At 39.5% G+C, this 19556-nt stretch overlaps 1 protein-coding gene across 1 annotated transcript in view; it reads left to right on the top strand.

Annotated features, from left to right (window-relative positions):
• The window catches only part of ZNF568 (zinc finger protein 568), a 136312-nt gene extending 121606 nt beyond the window's left edge, over positions 1 to 14706 (top strand). Inside the window, exon 8 of the mRNA XM_059382887.1 lies at positions 8887 to 14706. Within this exon, the coding sequence (XP_059238870.1) occupies positions 8887 to 10064 (1178 nt within the window). The 3' untranslated portion in view covers positions 10065 to 14706. The remainder of the gene's footprint in view (positions 1 to 8886) is intronic.
• The last annotated feature ends 4850 nt before the right edge of the window (positions 14707 to 19556 follow it).

Below are 19556 nucleotides of genomic sequence, written 5' to 3' on the forward strand. Positions count from 1 at the left end.
TTTGTAACACACCTGTTTTGTATGAATCTTTGGAGATGTGACTTTTTTTCCTTAACATTTTATTTTGTTGTGGAAAGTTTAAAATATAGTGGAAATTTGAAACAATTGCATGATTGATTTTCCTGACTCTCTGATCCTGGAATTATGCCTCTGTGCATGTTTTATTTTTATTTAGGGGAAATTCATGTAACATAAATTAACCATTTTATAGTGTACAATTTAGTGGTGTGTAGGCATTTCCTTGAAATTCTGTTTATGGATTCTTGAGGCCTGGTTGAATGTTGTTCTTCTAGGCCAGGTCTGTGTTTCCTTCCACCAAGAGCACTGCCAAACCAGAGCCACCTTAAAGTAGGTTTATATAGTGAAAAGAAGGGCCATCTGTACCCCAGTGTTTATAGCAGCAATGGCCACGGTCCCCAAACTGTGGAAAGAACCAAGATGCTCTTCAACGGACGAATGGATAAGGAAGATGTGGTCCATATACACTAAGGAGTATTATGCCTCCATCAGAAAGGATGAATACCCAACTTTTGTAGCAACATGGATAGGACTGGAAGAGATTATGCTGAGTGAAATCAGTCAAGCAGAGACAGTCAATTATCATATGGTTTCACTTATTTGTGGAGCATAACAAATAGCATGGAGGACATGGGGAGTTAGAGAGGAGAAGGGAGTTGGGGGAAATTGGAAGGAGAGGTGAACCATGAGAGACTATGGACTCTAAAAAACAATCTGAGGGGTTTGAATTGGTGGGTGGGTGGGAGTTTGGGGTACCAGGTGGTGGGTATTATAGAGGGCATGGATTGAATGGAGCACTGGGTGTGGTGAAAAAATAATGAATACTGTTATGCCGAAAATAAATAAAAAATAAATTTAAAAAAAGGTAGGTTTATAGATGACAAGTTTTATGGATTCACCTTTGTAATGTGCATGTGAGCCACAGACCTGTGGGAGAGCTGACTTGTGATTATAATTCCTCAGGAGAAAATATTTTTCTTCTACCAAGTGCCAGGATTCAAGTCAGGCTGTTTTCCTTGTAGCATCCAAAAATGGGAGTGTTGCTTCTATTTTTTCTGTATTTTGTGGGGATGGTCTAGATGTCCCAGGTCTTTGTAGTATAGAACCATTTAAACTCCCATCTTGACCAGCTTTAGGCTTGGTTTTCTCTCCACCGATTCTCTGAATGTCAAAGCTCACGGTCGTCTTGGCTCTGCACACTTTTATTGGTTCCCAGTTTGATTCAGTTTTAGCTTCTGAAGATTACTTTCCTTCTTCGGCAGATCATCATTGCATCCCAAAATGTTTTTAATATTCAGAACGTTATTTTTCACTGGTGATTTGGTCATGGTAACCAGTCCCTGCCGAGCTTGATGTCCTGTGATTGTCTCTACTTTTCTGTTTTTCCTTCCTGCTTCTGAGCTTTTTAAGGGCAGGTGCTGGATCTAAATCATCACATCCCCAAGTCCCCACACAGAGCCAGAGTCATGGGAAATTTTTATATTATCAAATAAATGCATTTTGTTTGCAGAACTGCTTCTTTCCTTCCTCTCCTTTCTACCTTTAATTTTCCCTCATAGAAGGCTGTGCTCTGTAGTGACACACAGAGCAGACCAAGCATCTTCTGCTTGACAAGTAGAGAGCCCAGTTCAGGATTTTCTTGTAGGCGCTTCAGAAATGGCTGCATCTGTGAGAGCCAGAAGTGGAAGACTATCAGCTACAGAGTTGGAGAAATCCAGATTCAAAACCCAGCAGTGCCACTGCTAACTGCAGATTTAAATAAATGACTTCACTTATTTGAACTAAAGTTTCCTTTGAATTAGGATTTACGGGCTTCTTCTGAGGATTCAGACATAGAAGTCACCAGAAACTTAAACTGCTAAAATGCAGTAATTGTACTTGCGATGCAGTGAACAGTGACTATCAGCAACAAGGCTAGGGGTAGCAGTGAGAGGGAATAATGTCAATTAAGAAAGCCAAGTTTAGAAAACGTGATCTTCATTGGGAACCAGAGTATGTTGGCCACAAAGATTCTGAGAATTGTGGTTTCTTATAAAGCCAATGTAACCTGTGTCCTGATGGTTGAGCTTTGCCAAGACTACTTAGGACCTGCTGGTGCTGGTCTGGCTCAGTAGTGGTGATTCTGGACAGGGTCTTTGTGGTAAGAGATTTCATTCGGGGAATGAATCCCAGTTCTGGGATGTGGGAACAAAGCTAAGGAGGTACCTGCTAAACTGAGTCTGTTAGGCGAGGGAGAGGGTGGAGACCTCTGTTGCAGAAACTGTTGTCCAGGGCTGGGCCTGCCCAAGTATTCTGTGCTCCTGGGCCTGGGGGCTCCACCATATCTTTGGGATGCCTGCATGACTGAGGAGCTCAGTGTCTTTCAGGTCGTAGAACAAGGATCTACCCGGGGCAGGTCAGAACAGGCTCTTCTGGGGCTCAGGTCAGTTGGGAAGGTTGGTTCCTCTAAATACATTATATATAGTTGGATTCTCAGGGGTTCAGGGCAGGCAAAGTTTTGTTACCCTCCCTCAAATCAAGAAAGATACTCATGGAGAGAGAGAGAGAAGGAGAGACACACACACACTTTTGTAGTATATGTTCATCCTGGGTCACATCAGTGTGAGTCTGGATCTTCCTCCCATCAGTTCTGGCAGATCAGGAACATGGAGAGTATAGTGAAGGACAATTTACAGGAACAGGAACATTGTAGCCAGATATGTAAAAATTGTTGAGGAGAGAAGACTCATACTGCAAAAGAACTTTAGAGAACTTGTGCAACCTAGTACCCCAAAATAAGAACATTGATGTCTATTTTAGAATTTTTGGTCACATGGAAAACTGCTCAGGCTTTAATATTCTGGCATATTTATGGGCATGTGTTTTTAAGACGTTATTAAATTGTAAGTTGCAAAGCATCATAGAAATCACCAAGTTATATTCAAATCCTATTTTCAGAAATAGAAATTTTATAAAATATTTTTTGAATGATTCAGAGTTTTAAGAAGTTTTTCTTTATTGGGAGAATGGGAAGGAGATAGCCACAGGTGTTGTGCAGTGAACATAGAGTATGCTTGCATGTATAGTTTTATTTAATTGGGAAACACCAGTTGTCTGAACTTTGGTTATTCCCAGACTAGGGGAGGTTAATGGAAGAGGATAGAGCCCAAGAGGTTACTCCTGTAGTCCCAGGCATGCTTAAGCATGATGTGTGCACCAAGAATGGTCTCTCTTGTTTCTACACTGAAGGGCCCAGCACGGCCTGTTTTGTCAACATTGTTACCTTACTAAATTGCCTTCTCCATTTTTTTTTTTTTAATTCCCTAGTAAAGATTTTGCCTGTCAATTTAAAAAATAATAAATATATCGATCTGTGGTTTCAGGGCTTCACGTTCAAAGATGTGGCCATTTACTTCTCTCAAAAGGAGTGGGAATGCTTGCACTCTGCCCAGAAGGGTTTGTACTGCGATGTAATGCTGGAGAATTATAACAACCTGATCTCACTGGGTAAGTTATGTGCCTCCCCCCCCCCAAATTCAGAATTGGTCTTCTGGAATTTTACTTTCTTTGTTATGGATTTCTCATGAGTGCTTCTCAAATGCCTGGCTGAATTAATGATTCTTGTTGCTTCCCAAAAAAGGGATTATCCCTTATGAAGTTAGAGTTGGCTGCTCCAGGGGTGCCTGGTGGTTTAGTTGTTCAGTGTCTGCCTTCAGCTCAGGTCAAGATCCCTGGGTCCTGGGATTGAAACCTGCATCAGGCTCCCTGTTAGCGAGAAGCCTGCTTCTTCCTCTCCCACTCCCCCTGCTTATGTTCCCTCGCGCGCTCTCTCTCTCTCTGTCAAATAAATAAATAATCTTAAAAAATAATAATAATTGACTGTTCCATTGGACAACTTTTCTTTTTTGTTTTGCTCCTCTGACCTTCACCCCTTCTGTTGATCTTTAACCTGTTTACTCTTTCTTGATAATCAGGGATTGATTTTTAGGGGCGTCTGGTGGCTCAGTGGGTTAAAGCCTCTGCCTTCGGCTCTGGTCATGATCCCAGGGTCCTGGGATTGAGCCCCGCATCAGGCTCTCTGCTCCGCTGGGATCCTGCTACCTCCTCTCTCTCTGCCTGCCTCTCTTGACTACTTGTGATCTCTGTCTGTCAAATAAATAAATAAAATTGTCAATAAATAAATAAATAAATTTTAAGAGATAATCATGGATTGATTTTAATTCTGGTGTATATACAATAACATTGTCTGTTTTTGTTTGTTTGTTTGTTTGTGTTTGTTTGTTTATTTGTTTGTTTTTTGAGCAGGACTTTCTGATTCTAAGCCAGATGTGATCTCCTTATTGGAGCAGGGGAAGGAGCCCTGGGTGGTTAAAAATCAGGATAAAAAAGAATGGTGCCCAGGTGAGTGATGGTGACTCCTGTCAGGACAACTGTGGCAGGTGGTCACCCAGGGGGCCAGTGAGAAAGCAACACGGCTGAGCTGTTAGTAGGAAAGCTGGCTGAAAAGGTCCGAGATCTGGAGAAAAAAGGAAGGATATCTCAGCATGAGGGCTCAGATTTTCTCTCTGCTTACCACTCTTGCTACGCTTCCTCATATTTGCTTCTGATTTCAGGAAGGAAGCACTTTCCTCCTTCGCATGAGACAACCATTTTCCCAGCACTTTGGGTCCAGTTTTGTCCTCTTTAAAGCAGCTAGCTCTATTAATAAAGATAGAAATCACATATCCTAAAATTCACTTAAAGTTTCCTGTTTAGTGGTTTTTAATACAGTAACAGAGTTTTGCAACTGTGACAACCATTTAATTTTAGAATCTTTTCATCACCCTAAAATGAAATCCCATACCTATAAGCAGTCAGTCCCCACACCTAGCCCTAGCCCTTTATTTCTGTAAGGTTGGTAGTGTTATCCCTCCTTCATTCCTGATACCAGTATTTGTCTTCTTTCCTTTTTTTTTTCTCTTGGTCAGTATGGCTAAAAGTTTGACAGTTTTGTTGGTTTCCCTGTTCTCCTTTTTCTATTTTGTTAATCTGCCTTCTAATCTTTGTTATTTTCTTCCTTCTGGTATCTTTGGGTTTACTTTGTCCTTTATCTAGTTCCATAATCTGATTTGAAATCTTTATTGGGTTTTGTGGGGGGGAGGTTTAATACAGGCATTTTAAGCTATAAATTTCCCTTTAGAATCTGTTTTAACTGTACCCCATAAGTTTTGGTGTGTTAAGTTTTCCTTTCATCCACCTGAAGCATTTTCTAATTTCTCTTCTGATTTCTTCCTTGACCCATCAGTTATTTAAGAACATGTTGTTTTTTCTTTCCTTGTTGATCTTCTGGCTAGTTGATCTATCCATTATTAAAAGAGCATTAAAGTCTTCAATTTGTTGAATTGTCCGTTTTTCTTCCATTCTGTTTTTGCTTCATCTACTTTGGGGCTCTCTTATTAGGTACATACATGCTTATAACTTTTACCATTTCTGTTTTAGCTTTTTATTTTGAAATAATTTAAGATTCAAAAGAGTTACAAAAATAATACAGAGAGTTCCCTTACACCCTACTCAGCTTTCCTAATGATAACATCTTACCTATTCCTAGTACACTGTCAAAACCAGGAAATTGATGTTGACAGAATAGTAGTGGTGAAACTATAAGTAAACCTTATTCAGAGGTCACTGATTTTCACATACTCTAATTTATTTTTATTTTTTTGGTGTATATTACTATGAAATTTTATGACATGTATAGATTTATATAACTATTACCACAATTGGGATACAGAACCTTCAGCATTTTAGATGTTTTTATAAAATATTTTTGAAACACGGGGTGCCTGGGTGGCCAGTAGGTTAAGCCTCTGCCTTAGGCTCAGGTCATGATCCCAGGGTCCTGGGATTGAGCCCCACATCAGGCTCTCTGCTTAGAAGGGAGCCTGCTTTCCCTCCTCTCTCTGCCTGCCTCTCTGCCTACTTGTGATCTCTGTCTGTCAAATAACTAAATAAAATCTTTAAAAATATATATATATATTTGAAACAGTGGTATAAGGCTTAGTTGAATAAAGCCAGATACATAACTTTTAGAGTCAGCATTGTTTTGGTTGTATAAAAAGGATGCTACAGAATATTTGGAATGAAATAAAAGGTAACCATGAATAATCTAGGAAGTAGCTAGGGTCAAGAAGTATGCTGATTTAAGGACTGATTTAAATTCCTAATCACTGATGACCCTGCAGGTTTTCTTTTTTAGAAAACTGGCCTGTACAATGGCTGGAGAAATGATGGTCTTTGGGGGAGAAGGTTATGGGTAAGGGTCTGCTGTGAAAGAATATTAGGGGCTGAATATTACCAATATTAGTAATATTACTAACATTACTAATAGAATATTACCATACTGGTAAGTCATTTCAGATCTTGGCAAAGGATACAAAGCTGAAAGGAGCAGTAGTAGAATCTAGGTGGTATGGTGGAAATGCTGTAGAAGGTAGAGGAACCTATTCATTGAAGGCCCTGAGGAGAGAAGTTATTGGGTGGGTGTCCTGGTAGACCTGAATGGAGGTCCACATCATGCAGGCCCTTCTCAACCCATGCCTAGGACTTTGGATTTTTTCCCTTAAGGACACTTGGCAGCCATTGAAGGTTTTAAACAAGATGAGAACATGATTGGATTGGATTTCTAAGACCTCTCTCTGGCTGCCCTGTACAGATTGAATCAGAGGATTCATGAGTGAAAATGGTATAACTTGCTAGGAAGGAGCCTGTTTGGGAAGTCCAGGTGATTTTGCCTTGTGCTAGAATGAGACCATGGAGGAGGGAAAGCAGAGAGACTCACGGTCGATTTAGGGGAATGATTCTGTAGCTCTGAAGAGTGCACAGGAGAGGAGCAACGGGAGCATCCCTGATGAATGTTACTTTTTGATTTGAGCATTCCTTTAAGGTCCAAATTTATTATTTGAATCCATGCTTTTTATAGCTTTCCTTTTCTACCAGATTTTTTTCCCAAAATATTTAAAATAGTAGCATCTTCTGACATCTCTGGAACTTCCCATACAGCATAAAATACCAACATCATTTTATCAATCATATAGACCTTGCTTCTCCCTCTCCTACTCCCCCTGCTTGTGCTCACTCTCTCACTCCCTCTTGTGTGCCAAATAAATAAAATCTTTTTATTTATTTATTTAGATTTTATTTGTTTATTTGACAGAGACACAGTGAGAGAGGGAACTCTTCTCTCAAGGAACAAGCAGGGGAAGTGGGAGAGGGAGAAGCAGGCTTTGCTCTGAGCAGGGAGCCTGATGTGGGGCTCGATCTCAGGACACTAGGATCATGATGCCTAATGACTGAGCCACCCAGATGCCCGAAATAAATAAAATCTTTAAAAAATAATGTTGGAGGGGCGCCTGGGTGGCTCAGTGGGTTTAAGCCTCTGCCTATGACGTGTAGATTTATATAACTATTACCACAATTGGGATACAGGACCTTCAGCATTTTAGATATTTTTATAAAATATTTTTGAAACACGGGGTGCCTGGGTGGCTCAGTGGGTTAAGCCTCTGCCTTCGGCTCAGGTCATGATCTCATGGTCCTGGGATCGAGCCCCACACCAGGCTCTCTGCTTGGCCTGCTTCCCTTCCTCTCTCTCTGCCTGCCTCTCTGCCTCCTTGTGATCTCTGTCTGTAAAATAAACAAATAAAATCTTTAAAAAAAAATAATAATAATGTTGGAGAAATCAATAAAATGATACGTGATAAGGGCACTGCTAAAAAATACAGTAGAGTAATAAGGGGCGTGTTTTGTAAAGAGTGGCCTCATGTTTGAGTAGAGATTAGAATGAAGTATTTAAGCCATGTCGATATCTTAGGGAAGAGGCAGAGATTCTGAAGGAGAAATGTGCTTCACAAGTTTGAAGAACATCCAGTTGGTTACGGAGCTGGAGCAGAGTCAGCTGAAGGGAGGAGATTTGCAGTTAAGACCACAAAGAGAGTAGTGTGGGACAAGGGGACAAGTTCAGGGAGGGTTTTATAGACCACATAGGGACTTGGACTTTTACTTGGCCAAAGAGGGAAATCCAGTGGAGACTTTGAGGCAGACAAAAGGCTTAATCTAACTTAACATGAACACTCTTGCCACTGTGTTAGGTATGGGATATTAGGAGGGCAGCAGGGAAAGTAGAGAGACCTGTTAAGAAAGTGTGTTAACCTGGTGAGAGATGGCTTTGGACAAGGTAGTAGAGATACTGGTAGAGAGAAGTAGTCAAGATCCGGATATATTTTGAAGCTAGAGATGAGAAGACTTGCTTGCTGTTAGATGTAATTAATGTCTTCCTCCTTTAGATTCTCATTTCGTTGGTCTTAGGTGGTTCCTGGACATCGTATTTGTAATGTTCCTCAACTGATTCTGATTTTCACCAGAGGTGAAGAACTACTTCCTTCACAAGGTCCCCTCATATTCTCTATTCTCTTCTCCCCTGACCCTTGACCCTGGGCTCTCCCCCCCCCCCCCGCTCACCCTGCCAAACTTCAGTGCTGTGTTAAGAGTTATTTAAATTATTCACTATTTATAGTTTGTCATTTCTACCTTAGAACTTCCCTTCTCCTGCCACATGAAAATACCTCCTATTTTCTTGTTACCTTACAGATTGGGAGTCCAGAAGAGAAACCAAGAATTTATGTCCAAAGGAGCACAGTTATGAAATTAAATCATTGCACCTGGAGATAAAAAGACTCACAAGCTCCGACCTTGAGTGCACTAGGTTTGGAAATAGCAGAGAAATCAAATGCCACTTGGAGAAACAACAGGAGGGACATTTCAGACAACCTGTTATAACTTCTGAGGAAAGGTTCACTTCCACTCAGAACACAGTTCATACAGTGCCTCAGACAGTTCACACCAGAGTGAAAACCTACGAATGCAAGAGATGTAAGGAAACTTCCAGGTGCCCGTCACACCATATTCAACATGAAAGAAATCGTAATAAGGAAAAAGACTCTAAATGTGGAGAATGTGGGAAAGCCTTTAGTAGTAAGTCAGACTTGATTAAGCATCAGAGAATTCATGAAAGCAAAAAAAGTAAAGAAAATAAGAAATGTGCTGTTATCCATGGCTCTGAAACAACTAAACCTCAGAGCATTAATACTAGTGAGAAACCTTATAAATGTAAGGAATGTGGGAAAGCCTTTCATTCTAACTCACAACTTAGGAAACATCAAAAGATCCACATAGGTGAGAAACCCTATAAATGTAAGGAGTGTGGGAAGGCCTTTCCGTCTACCTCACAACTTAGTTTACATCAGAGAATTCATACTGATGAGAAATACTATGAATGTAAGGAATGTGGGAAAGCCTTTACCCGTCCCTCACATCTTCTTCGACATCAGAGAATCCATACTGGTGAGAAACCCCATAAATGTAAGGAATGTGGGAAAGCTTTCCGTTACGACACGCAACTTAGTCTTCATCAGATAATTCATACTGGTGAGAGACGCTATGAATGTAAGGAGTGTGGAAAGGTATATAGTTGTGCCTCACAACTGAGTCTACATCAAAGAATTCATACTGGTGAGAAACCTCATAAATGTAAGGAATGTGGGAAAGCTTTTATCTCTGATTCCCATCTTATTCGACATCAGAGTGTTCATACTGGTGAGAAACCATATAAATGTAAAGAATGTGGGAAGGCCTTTCGTCGTGGCTCGGAACTTACTCGACATCAGAGAGCTCACACTGGTGAGAAACCCTATAAATGTAAGGAATGTAAAATGGCCTTTACTTGTAGCACAGAACTTATTCGACATCAAAAAGTTCACACTGGTGAGAGACCCCATAAATGTAAGGAATGTGGGAAGGCCTTTATTCGAAAGTCAGAACTTACTCATCATGAGAGAAGTCATAGTGGTGAAAAGCCCTATAAGTGTAAGGAATGTGAAAAAGCCTTTGGTCGTGGCTCAGAACTTAATCGACACCTGAAAATTCATACTGGTGAGAAACCTTACAAATGCAAGCAATGTGGGAAGGCCTTTATTCGTGGTTCACACCTTAGTAAACATCAAAGAATTCACACAGGAAAGAGGAGTGAATGAAGTGGAGTGGGAAGGCTCAAAATTTTATGGACCTCTGCAAAGTCAAACTAGTAAAACACGAAAACCCCTGTGATTTTAAGGAATGTGGGATAGCCTTTGAAAATAACTTAATATCGGAGCTAACACTGTGGATACAGGGCCTTTATTTGAGGGCCATAATTTATTTGACATGTGTTAATGTTGATATACTTTATAAATGTTAGGGATTGAGAGGGTTCTATTTATGTTTCAAAATTTATTAGATATCAAGGTTCAATTGATATAAAAGTGAAAAAACTCCTTGAATGTAAGGAAAGTGGGAAGGCTTTGGAAGGCAGTTAATGTGTCAGAGACTGTCATACCAACAATTCACAACATCAAGGTCATTTGGCCTGGGGGAAATCAAGAGGATTTATAATATAAATATCATAAATATAGGAGACCAATTTGTTTTAGCTAACAAATTACTCATCTCACTTCATACTTGAGGAAGACTGCAGTAATGTTAAAAATGCAGCTGATTCTTCCATCCCACTCAGATCTTAAATATTTGCAAGCTTTTCCTCTAAAATTAGCTTAAACTGAGGCAGAGTGGTAAAGGATTTAAGCAATGCTCAGTCTTACTTGCCTTTTAGGGCAAATTACTTAACTAGATCTAAACTTTCTCAGTTATAAATTAATGTTAGCACCATCTTATTAGCATTATAAGATTAAATAATTACATTATATCCCATAGAATATTGTGTGGCTCATATTGAAAGTGAGTTAAATAGCTGCTTCTATTTATTTTCATATTTGTGGATAGAGATCATATGAGAGGAAGGCTTTTATGTGTACCATGACTATGGGAGCATCTTCTATCATCTTTTGAATGTCAGGTAATTCCTTCTGGAGAATAATTGAAAACCAAACTTTTTGTTCACCTTGCCCTCTTGCCTCACTAGGGGAAAGAAAATCAAGGCAAGTTACAGTTTGGAGTGAATGACAAACAACTCCATGTTGAAAGTTGTAGGATGCAATAGAGCTATCCTTAGGAAAATTAACTTCTTTTAATATGTGTAGAAAATATGGACAGTTAATGGCCACAATTCATTGTCAGTGCACTGTACTTGGTGCACAGTGTGTTCTAATAGGTTCCCTGGAAACACTTGTTGAAATCTGAGGAATGAGAGAGTGAATGAATAAGCAGTCAGCTCTAGTGTGTAGAAAAGCTCTAACCAGTTAAGAGCAAAGCCAAAAACAAAGCAACAACAACAACAATCCTTGAAAACTTCCTGAGGTGGGAGGAAAAAACCCTCAAGCATCATGAATGAGAGGAAATGTAACTAAAAAAAGGAGTTTTAAAGAAAAAAGGCAATATTGTTGTGACAGACACTGTTGGTTGCCTATCTGGTGGTGTTAGCCATTCTCCCTTTGCCAGGACTGCCCGCTGCTCATCTAAAGTCTAGGTCTTGCTCTCCTAGTTTGCTTTGCATCTGGGCATGTGTAACAGTCCTAGCCATACAAGATCTGAACAAAATTCTGCAAGTAGGCTTCAGGTTAAATTTTCTTGCCCAACAAAATAGGAGGAAATAGTCCTCTCATATACAGGATGCATGTCTGTATGTCTGTGTGATACCGGAATTGTGGCCATTTTGCTACCGGAGGGGTGAAAGGCTGCGATTGATAAGCAGGATAGATTGGAATTACCTGCATCCTTGACGTTGTTGAACTGAGGAAACGATGCAGAGCTGCCCTGCCCCTGAATTTTGAGTAAAATAACAAACTTCGTATCTCTTTTAAGTTTATACTCAATTTTTTATGATAGACCTGAGTCCTGGGGAAAAAATATATGTGTGTGTGTGTGTACACCTTTAATTTAGTAAGATGAGGAAATGTTTATATTCAACTTTTTATACTATATCTGAAAATGTGGAAGAGCATTATTAAATATTTTTTAAATGGGTACACATATATTCTACTTTGCTTTAGTAAGACATGGGAAATGGTTTTTATATGCTTTTTACATTCAGCATTGTATTGTGGGTTTGTATATTCAGCTCTTTAAAGCATGGCTGAAATCTTGAAAGAGTATTTTTCTGAGTAAAGTAAGAACCAATTAAAAAAGTTCTCAAGACTTAAAAGTTGTATTCTAATTTTATAGAACATGTTTTACCAAAAAAAAAAAAGGTGTATTGTAAAGATTTTTTTAAAAACCTGTCGGGGTGCTTGACTGGCTCAGTCTGAAGGTCATGCAACTTTTTTTGTTCTATTTGTTTGAGAGCGAGAACAAGCAAGAGCCAGAGGTTCAGAGGGATGAGAAGAAGCAGACTCCCTGCTGAGGACCCCAGGATCATGAACTGAGCCTAAGGCAGATGTTTAACCAACTGAGCCACTCAGGCAGCCCAAAGAGCATGCAATTCTTGATCTTGGGGTCATGAGTTCAAGACCCACACTGGGTGTAGAGATCATAAATGAAATAAAAAAAAAAAAAAAACTACACTTATTCTCTGAATTGCCAATACCAATAGCCTTCGATACTTTCTGCCATACTCAAGAAGCATGCCCATGTTTAGAAAGTTTGTTTTGGTGGTGGTGGTGGTGGTGTATATGTGTGTGTTTAGCATGGTTGAAATGGAATTGTGCTTACATTGAAGTGCAGTCACCTTTTCTCACTTGGTAACATACCATAACTGGTCTTCCTTCCAGTCAGTACCTACAGGTGTAACTTTTTAGCTTTAGACTCATTCATCATAAAGACAGCATAATATATGTACCCAATCTTCTACCAGTGAAAGTTCAGGTTTATTATTTTACAGACAATTGTACAATTTTACTACTCATGTACTGTTTCATGTTGGTGTTTATATTTTTGCTGAGTGGGTAGATTCCCTCCAGTTGGATCCCTTGCGTTACAGCATAGTATATTTCTTTCTTCCTTTTTTTAAAAAAGATTTTATTTATTTGACAGATCACAAGTAGGCAGAGAGGCAGGTAGAGAGATGAGGATGCATGCTCCCTGCTGAACAGAGTGCCCAATGTGGGGCTCGATCCTAGGACCCTGGGATCACGACCCGAGCAAAGGCAGAGGCTTTAACCCACTGAGCCAGCCAGGTACCCCACAGCATAGTATATTTCAAATGCAGTGGATAATGCCTTATTTTCTTAAGTTCGACATTAATCTAGCAATTACGTGCATTCCCACCAATTTTAGCAAGGACTGAAACTTTTGTTAAATTGAAGAAAAGAGAGTACCTTTAATTTGCATTTTCTTAATTGTCAGGTTGAGTATGTATCATGCCTAAGAGTTATTTGAATTTTATTTCTCTGAATTGCTTGTTTTTATGTATTCCCTTTGTTAAATTGGAGTCGTTTTTAAAGCAGTTTATAGGAATTTTGTTTTGTCATATACTTTGCTGTTGGTTTTCTTAGCCTAGCATGTATTTTCTGCCTTTTCTAATGACAAAAGAAATCAACAGACTTTTTCTGTGAAGGGCCGGATAGTAAATATTTTAGGCTTTGTGGTCTTAGAGTCTCTACTCTGCCTTTGTAATATGAAAAAATACATAAACCAGTGGTCCTCAACCAGGGGTAATTTTGCCTTTCCTCCTCCTAACCTCAGGAGACATTGGGCAGTGTCCAGAAACATTTTTGGTTGTCACTTTGAGGGAGAGTGCCGCTGGCATCTAGTAGATAAAGCCAGAGATGCTCTGAACACCCTGCAAAGCACAGTACAGCCCCTCCCAACAGAATTATCTGGTCCAAAATGTCATTAAGTACTGACACTGAGAAATCCTGAGTGTAAGAAAATGGGCATGGCTGTGTTCCAATTAAAAAAAAAAAAATTTACACATGGGCGCCTGGGTGGCTCAGTGGGTTAAGCCTCTTCCTTCAGCTCAGGTCCTGATCTCAGGGTCCTGGAATTGAGCCCCCATTAGGCTCTGCTCAGCGGGGAGCCTGGTTCCCCCTCTCTATTTCTGCCTGCCTCTCTGCCTACGTGTGATCTCTCTGTCAAATAAATAAAATATTAAAAAAAAAAAAAACAATTTACACAGACAAGCAACAGGCCATCCCTGTTTTAAATAATTATTGATGTTTGATATCTACTGTTTTGGTTTTGTTCCTAAATTGTCTTTTACTCCTAATTTTTACAAATTTTTTTCTGTTTTATGCTTTTAAATTTTCTACTAAGAATAATTCAGGAGAACAGTAGCACCGGTGTAACTGCTGCCTATAATTAGGCATCTAATTGTTTTTTATTAAAATTTTATTTAAAAAAGGGGTGCCTAGGTGGCTCAGTCAGTTAAGCATCCCACTCTTGATTTCAGACCAGGTCATGATATCACAGTTGTGGGATTGCGCCCCACATCGGGCTCTGCACTTAGGGTAGAGTCTGTCCCTCTCCTGCTGCTCCTTCCCCTGCTTTCACGTGCTCTTTCTCTCTTGAGTAAATAAATACACTCTTTAAAAAGATGTTTATAAAAGAAGCAAATCATTTCAGAAATAGGTAAAGCCTTCTCTTTACCCCTTCAGTCCTGTTCTCCCTGTGTCTGCAGAGGCAATAAGTGCAAGTAGTATCTATAATGTACACACATGGTACATATGACTATAGATTTTTTTAAAAGATTGAATTTATTTGACACATCACATGTAGGCAGAGACGCAGGCAGATAGAGATGGGGAAGCAGGCTCCCTGCTGAGCAGAGAACCCATCGTGGGGCTCCATCCCAGGACCCTGAGATCATGACCTGAGCTGAAGGCAGAGGCTTAACCCTCTGAGCCACCGAGGTGCCCCAGATTTCCAAGTTACGCAAAATAGTGATAGATCTCTCTAATTTTTCTAATTGACAATATGTAGGATCTAAAACTATTGAAAAATATCTTTTTTTATGTGCTGTGTTTTATATGTCTTTTTACTCATGAAATAGAGAAAAACAATCGCAGGTAAGAATCTATTTTTGAGAGAGCAAATGCACACAGTGGGTGGGGGAGGGGCAGAGTAAAGGGGAGAGGGTGAACCCCAACCAGGCTCCATGCCTGATGTGGAACCTGACTTGGGGATTCAATCCCACAACCCTGAGATAATGGCCTGAGCTGAAATCAAGAGCTGGATCCTTAACTGACTGAGTCACCCAAGTTCCCCCTTTCTGTGTATTTTCAATAGCAAGGAATTTAGTAAAAGATACTTTGTAAATAGAAGAATTTTTTTCCCTTTATCTAAAGGAACCAATGCAAATCATGTTCCTAAAGATGTTCATTTAAATAGTAGAACATTTGAAAACTAAAATTTTCACTTATAAATATCATAATGTGGTAATTATTTTACCACAGCACCAGATAAGAAAAAACTAAAATTTTAGTACTGTGAATGTCTGACATTTATGAAGGTGGCTGCAAATTAGAAAGTAACAAAATGTTGTAATAGTTCAGTTGCAATATGATAGATTTCTCCTTTATAATATTTCTTTGTAAGTTTTATACTCTTAAAGGATGTACTATTCTGTGATTGGGAATGAAGAAATGAAAACAAACTTAGGTAAGAGAAAAATGTAATTTTTTTATTAGTATAAAGGTAAGTTGGATCATTTTATATTGGTTCTTACTTAACATATTAGTACACATGTGCAGAGGCAAATGGCTTTCTCTCCCCATCTACCACTCTCACATAAATGCAATGACCCAGGACTTTACTATTTTAATCACAGGGCAGTTCAGCCCTTTCCAAAGAGATATGATGATTACATTGCAATTTATTCCCACTCCCACCCCAACTCCCACTCCTTGTTTTTCATTCAGTTATATGAGAAGAATCCAGGAAAAATTCAAGATAATGCCCTACTCCAATGGAAGAGGTGAGCTAATGGGTGAAATTGAACCAAACTGAAACTGTTAAAGGGGCACCTCACTGGCTCAGTTGGTAGAGCATGCAATTCTCGAACTTGGGGTTGTAAATTCAAGCCCCACACTGGGTGTACAGGTTATTTAAAAATACAATCTTTAGGGGCACCTGGGTGGCTCAGTCATTAAGTGTCTGCCTTCCGCTCAGGTCATGATTCCAGGGTCCTGGAATCGTGCCCCACATCGGGCTTCCTGCTCAGCGGGAAGCCTGCTGCTCCCTCACCACTCCCCTTTACTTGTGTTCTCTCTCTCGCTGTGTTTCTCTGTCAAAGAAATAAATAAAAACTTAAAAAAAAATACTATCTTTTTTTTTAAAAAAGTAACACTATAAGAGAAATAATTGACGTGACAGGCCATATTAAAAATTTAAGTGACAACATAGAAAACTGGGTGGATACTATAATTACATTGATTTTTCACCTCTCAGTTATTTACACATTTACCTCTTTTGTTTCCAGTTTTTGGCTATTGTAAATGTGTAATATATTCTTTTAAAATTCAAATACAGTTGACATCTGTATAATACATTGTTCATGGAATTAAGGAGATTCCTCAGATGACTCATCCCTTATGAATTAAAAAAAAAATGATCACCTGTGCTAATTTACCTATTTCGTATAATGGGTTTTGCTTTCATTTCTAAACCATAACTGCATTCATTCCAGGATAGGGGGATCTTTAGAGTTCATTTAGAACTCACAAATGACACATTATATTAAGGGAATTGTTGAATTTTTAGAGAATAAAGGACTGACTATTCAGCCTGAAATAATCTGTTAATGACTTACAGCAAAAATGAAAAGTAATTAGTCGTTCCCTCCTTTCACTGATTGAACTAAAAGACACTGTCACAGGTGATCTTAAGGCTTTAAGTGAAAAAGGAACATCTTCCTTAGTGTTAAATCTAAATTAGCTTGTGGTCAGTTCAAAACTTTCTTCCCCAAAACATGAACCCTAAAAAACACCCTGCTTATCTTCATACTAACATTTTTGAGGTTTTATATAGTAAAATGTGTGTCTTCCAGCTAAGTACCACTAGGAACATTCCTTGTAGTCAAGACAAGTTGGGTTTACTGCTCATTGTAGCAAAGGGGACATACAATATTGGGTTTGTGGTTATTGATTTAGAGAAGGTTTAAGGAAGTGGAGCTTTGTTCTGGATTGGATGTTCTCAGGAATCAGGGCAATTCTTTAACTGCGTATCTTAATTTTATCCATAAGGAGGGAAGACTAAAGGAAGGCTAAAATTGTAATTGGTAAAGAAGTAGCAGTCATTGATAGTGTCCAGGGGTGTTTAGCATTTTGTGGCTTGAATAATGTTCATGTTTTATCTGTATTTAGATATGATTACAGGGTGACCTTGTTCTTGATCCATCAGGATCACAGAGTTGTCTACCTGCTGCTGATGTTATGTGAACTTAAAACAAGATCTCGTTGACAGTACCAGGCTAGTTCTTACAAATGAGCAGCAGCTTCTCTCTTTCTCAATTATATAAAGAGCATAAATCTTTTTTACCCCAAAGATTTTGTTTGAGAGAGAAAGAGAAAGAGAGATAGTGTGCATGAGCAGGGGGAGGGGCAGAGGGAGAGAAACCCAAGCAGACTTTACACTGAGCACAGAACCCCACATGGGGCTCTGTCTCAGGACCCTGAGATCATGACCTGAACCAAAACCAAGAGTTGGACGCTGAACCAACTGAACCACCATGCACCCAAACAGCATAAATCTAAAGTGCACAGCTTGATGTCGTTTTATCAATTTTACTGATTTAATTTATATATAATAAATTACACTTAGTCTACAGTTGAATTTTAAAAGGTGATACCCCTGTAACTACCATGACAAGTAAGATGCAGAATATTTCCATCACTTGAGAGCGTTCCTCATGGCCCTTTATAGAGGTTAACTATAACCTCTCCTACCACACCTGGTTTCGGTCACTGTAGATTAGCTTGTATGTCCTGGAATTTTGCAAAAAGGAATCATACAGTATTTATTCATTTGTGTATGGCTCTTTCACTTAGAGTGCTTTGGGCATATGGTTTTCTTTTGGGTATATTCCCAGGAGTAGAATTCCTCAGTCAGTCGTTATGTTTATATTTTACCCTATTTGAAACTGCTAAACTGTCTTCAACAGAGGTCATTTCATTTTACATTCCCACAAACAGTATTGGAGAGTCCTGGTACTCTTATGTTCTCACCAACACTTCATACTGTCAATCTTTTTTTCCCTCCCCCACCCTCAGCCTGTACTGTCAATCTTTCTAATTTTAGCTATTCTATTGCTTAGTTGCAAGGTCTCATTGTGGTTTGTTGTTGTTGTTGTTGTTTTAATAGGCTACATGCCCAATATGGGGCTTGAACTCATGACCCTGAGATCCAAGTTGGATGCAATACTGATTGAGCCAGGTGCTCACTGTGCCTTTTTATTTTTTAAAGATTTATTTATTTGAGAGATAGAGATAGCATGTGCATGCATGAGTGGGGGAAGGGGCAGAGGGAGAGAATCCTCAAGCAGACTCCAGACTGAGCTCAGAGCCTGACATTGTGCTGGTTCCCACAACCCATGAAATCAGGACCCGAGGTGAAACCAAAAGTCAGACACTTAGCTGACTAAGCCACCCCGGCAACCCCCTCATTGTGTTTTAAATGGCATTTCCATGATAACTAATGATGTTGAGCATCCTTTTGTGTGCATTTATTGGCCACTCTTGTATCTACTGTTTGAAATATCTAATAAGACTGAAGGTTTTTGTTGCGTGTCAGTACTTACCTCAAAAAAGCAAATAGGGGGCTCCTGGGTGGCTCAGCGGGTTAAAGCCTCTGCCTTCGGCTCGGGTCATGATCCCGGGGTCCTGGGATTGAGCCCCGCATTGGGTTCTCTGCTCGGCAGGGAGCCTGCTTCCACCTCTCTCTCTCTCTTGCCTGCCTCTCTGCCTACTTGTGAACTCTGCCTGTCAAATAAATAAATAAAATCTTTTAAAAAAAAAAAAAAAAAGCACATACGGCCTAGAGGATGAGGTTCTAAATGTATTGGTTATAGCAGAGAAATCATGAGTAGCATTGGGATACCAAAGAAGTAGAAGCCTGAAGGACAATACACCTGAGTAATGGAAAGCTAGAAGAACTTATTGTTTTAAAAAAATATGACCTATAAAGGCCCCTGGGTGGCTCAGTGGGTTAAGCCGCTGCCTTCGGCTCAGGTCATGATCTCAGGGTCCTGGGATGGAGCCCCGCATCCAGGCTCTCTGCTCAGCAGGGAGCCTGCTTCCTCCTCTCTCTCTCTGCCTGCCTCTCTGCCTACTTGTGATCTCTCTCTCTCTGTCAAATAAATAAATAAAATATTAAAAAAAAATATGACCTGTAAGACAAAGTTCTTAGGAGGGACATCTTTTCCGTAGGTAAGATTTGACCTTAAGACTTGCTTCAATAGAGACCTACACAAAACTTAGGGATGATCAAATTTAGAGAGCAAGCTGGGGCACTGCCATATGAAACAAACAACTTCCCATAACAATATAGCATATAAGTAATAATACATATATGCATTAATATGAAAAGGATTTATTTGAAATTAAATATTATTGTCCTACTTTTGTCAAGTCCACACTATAATTTAAACAAAACTAGAACAG

Source organism: Mustela nigripes, chromosome 17 (genome assembly GCF_022355385.1).
Source record: "Mustela nigripes isolate SB6536 chromosome 17, MUSNIG.SB6536, whole genome shotgun sequence".
NCBI lineage: Eukaryota > Metazoa > Chordata > Mammalia > Carnivora > Mustelidae > Mustela > Mustela nigripes.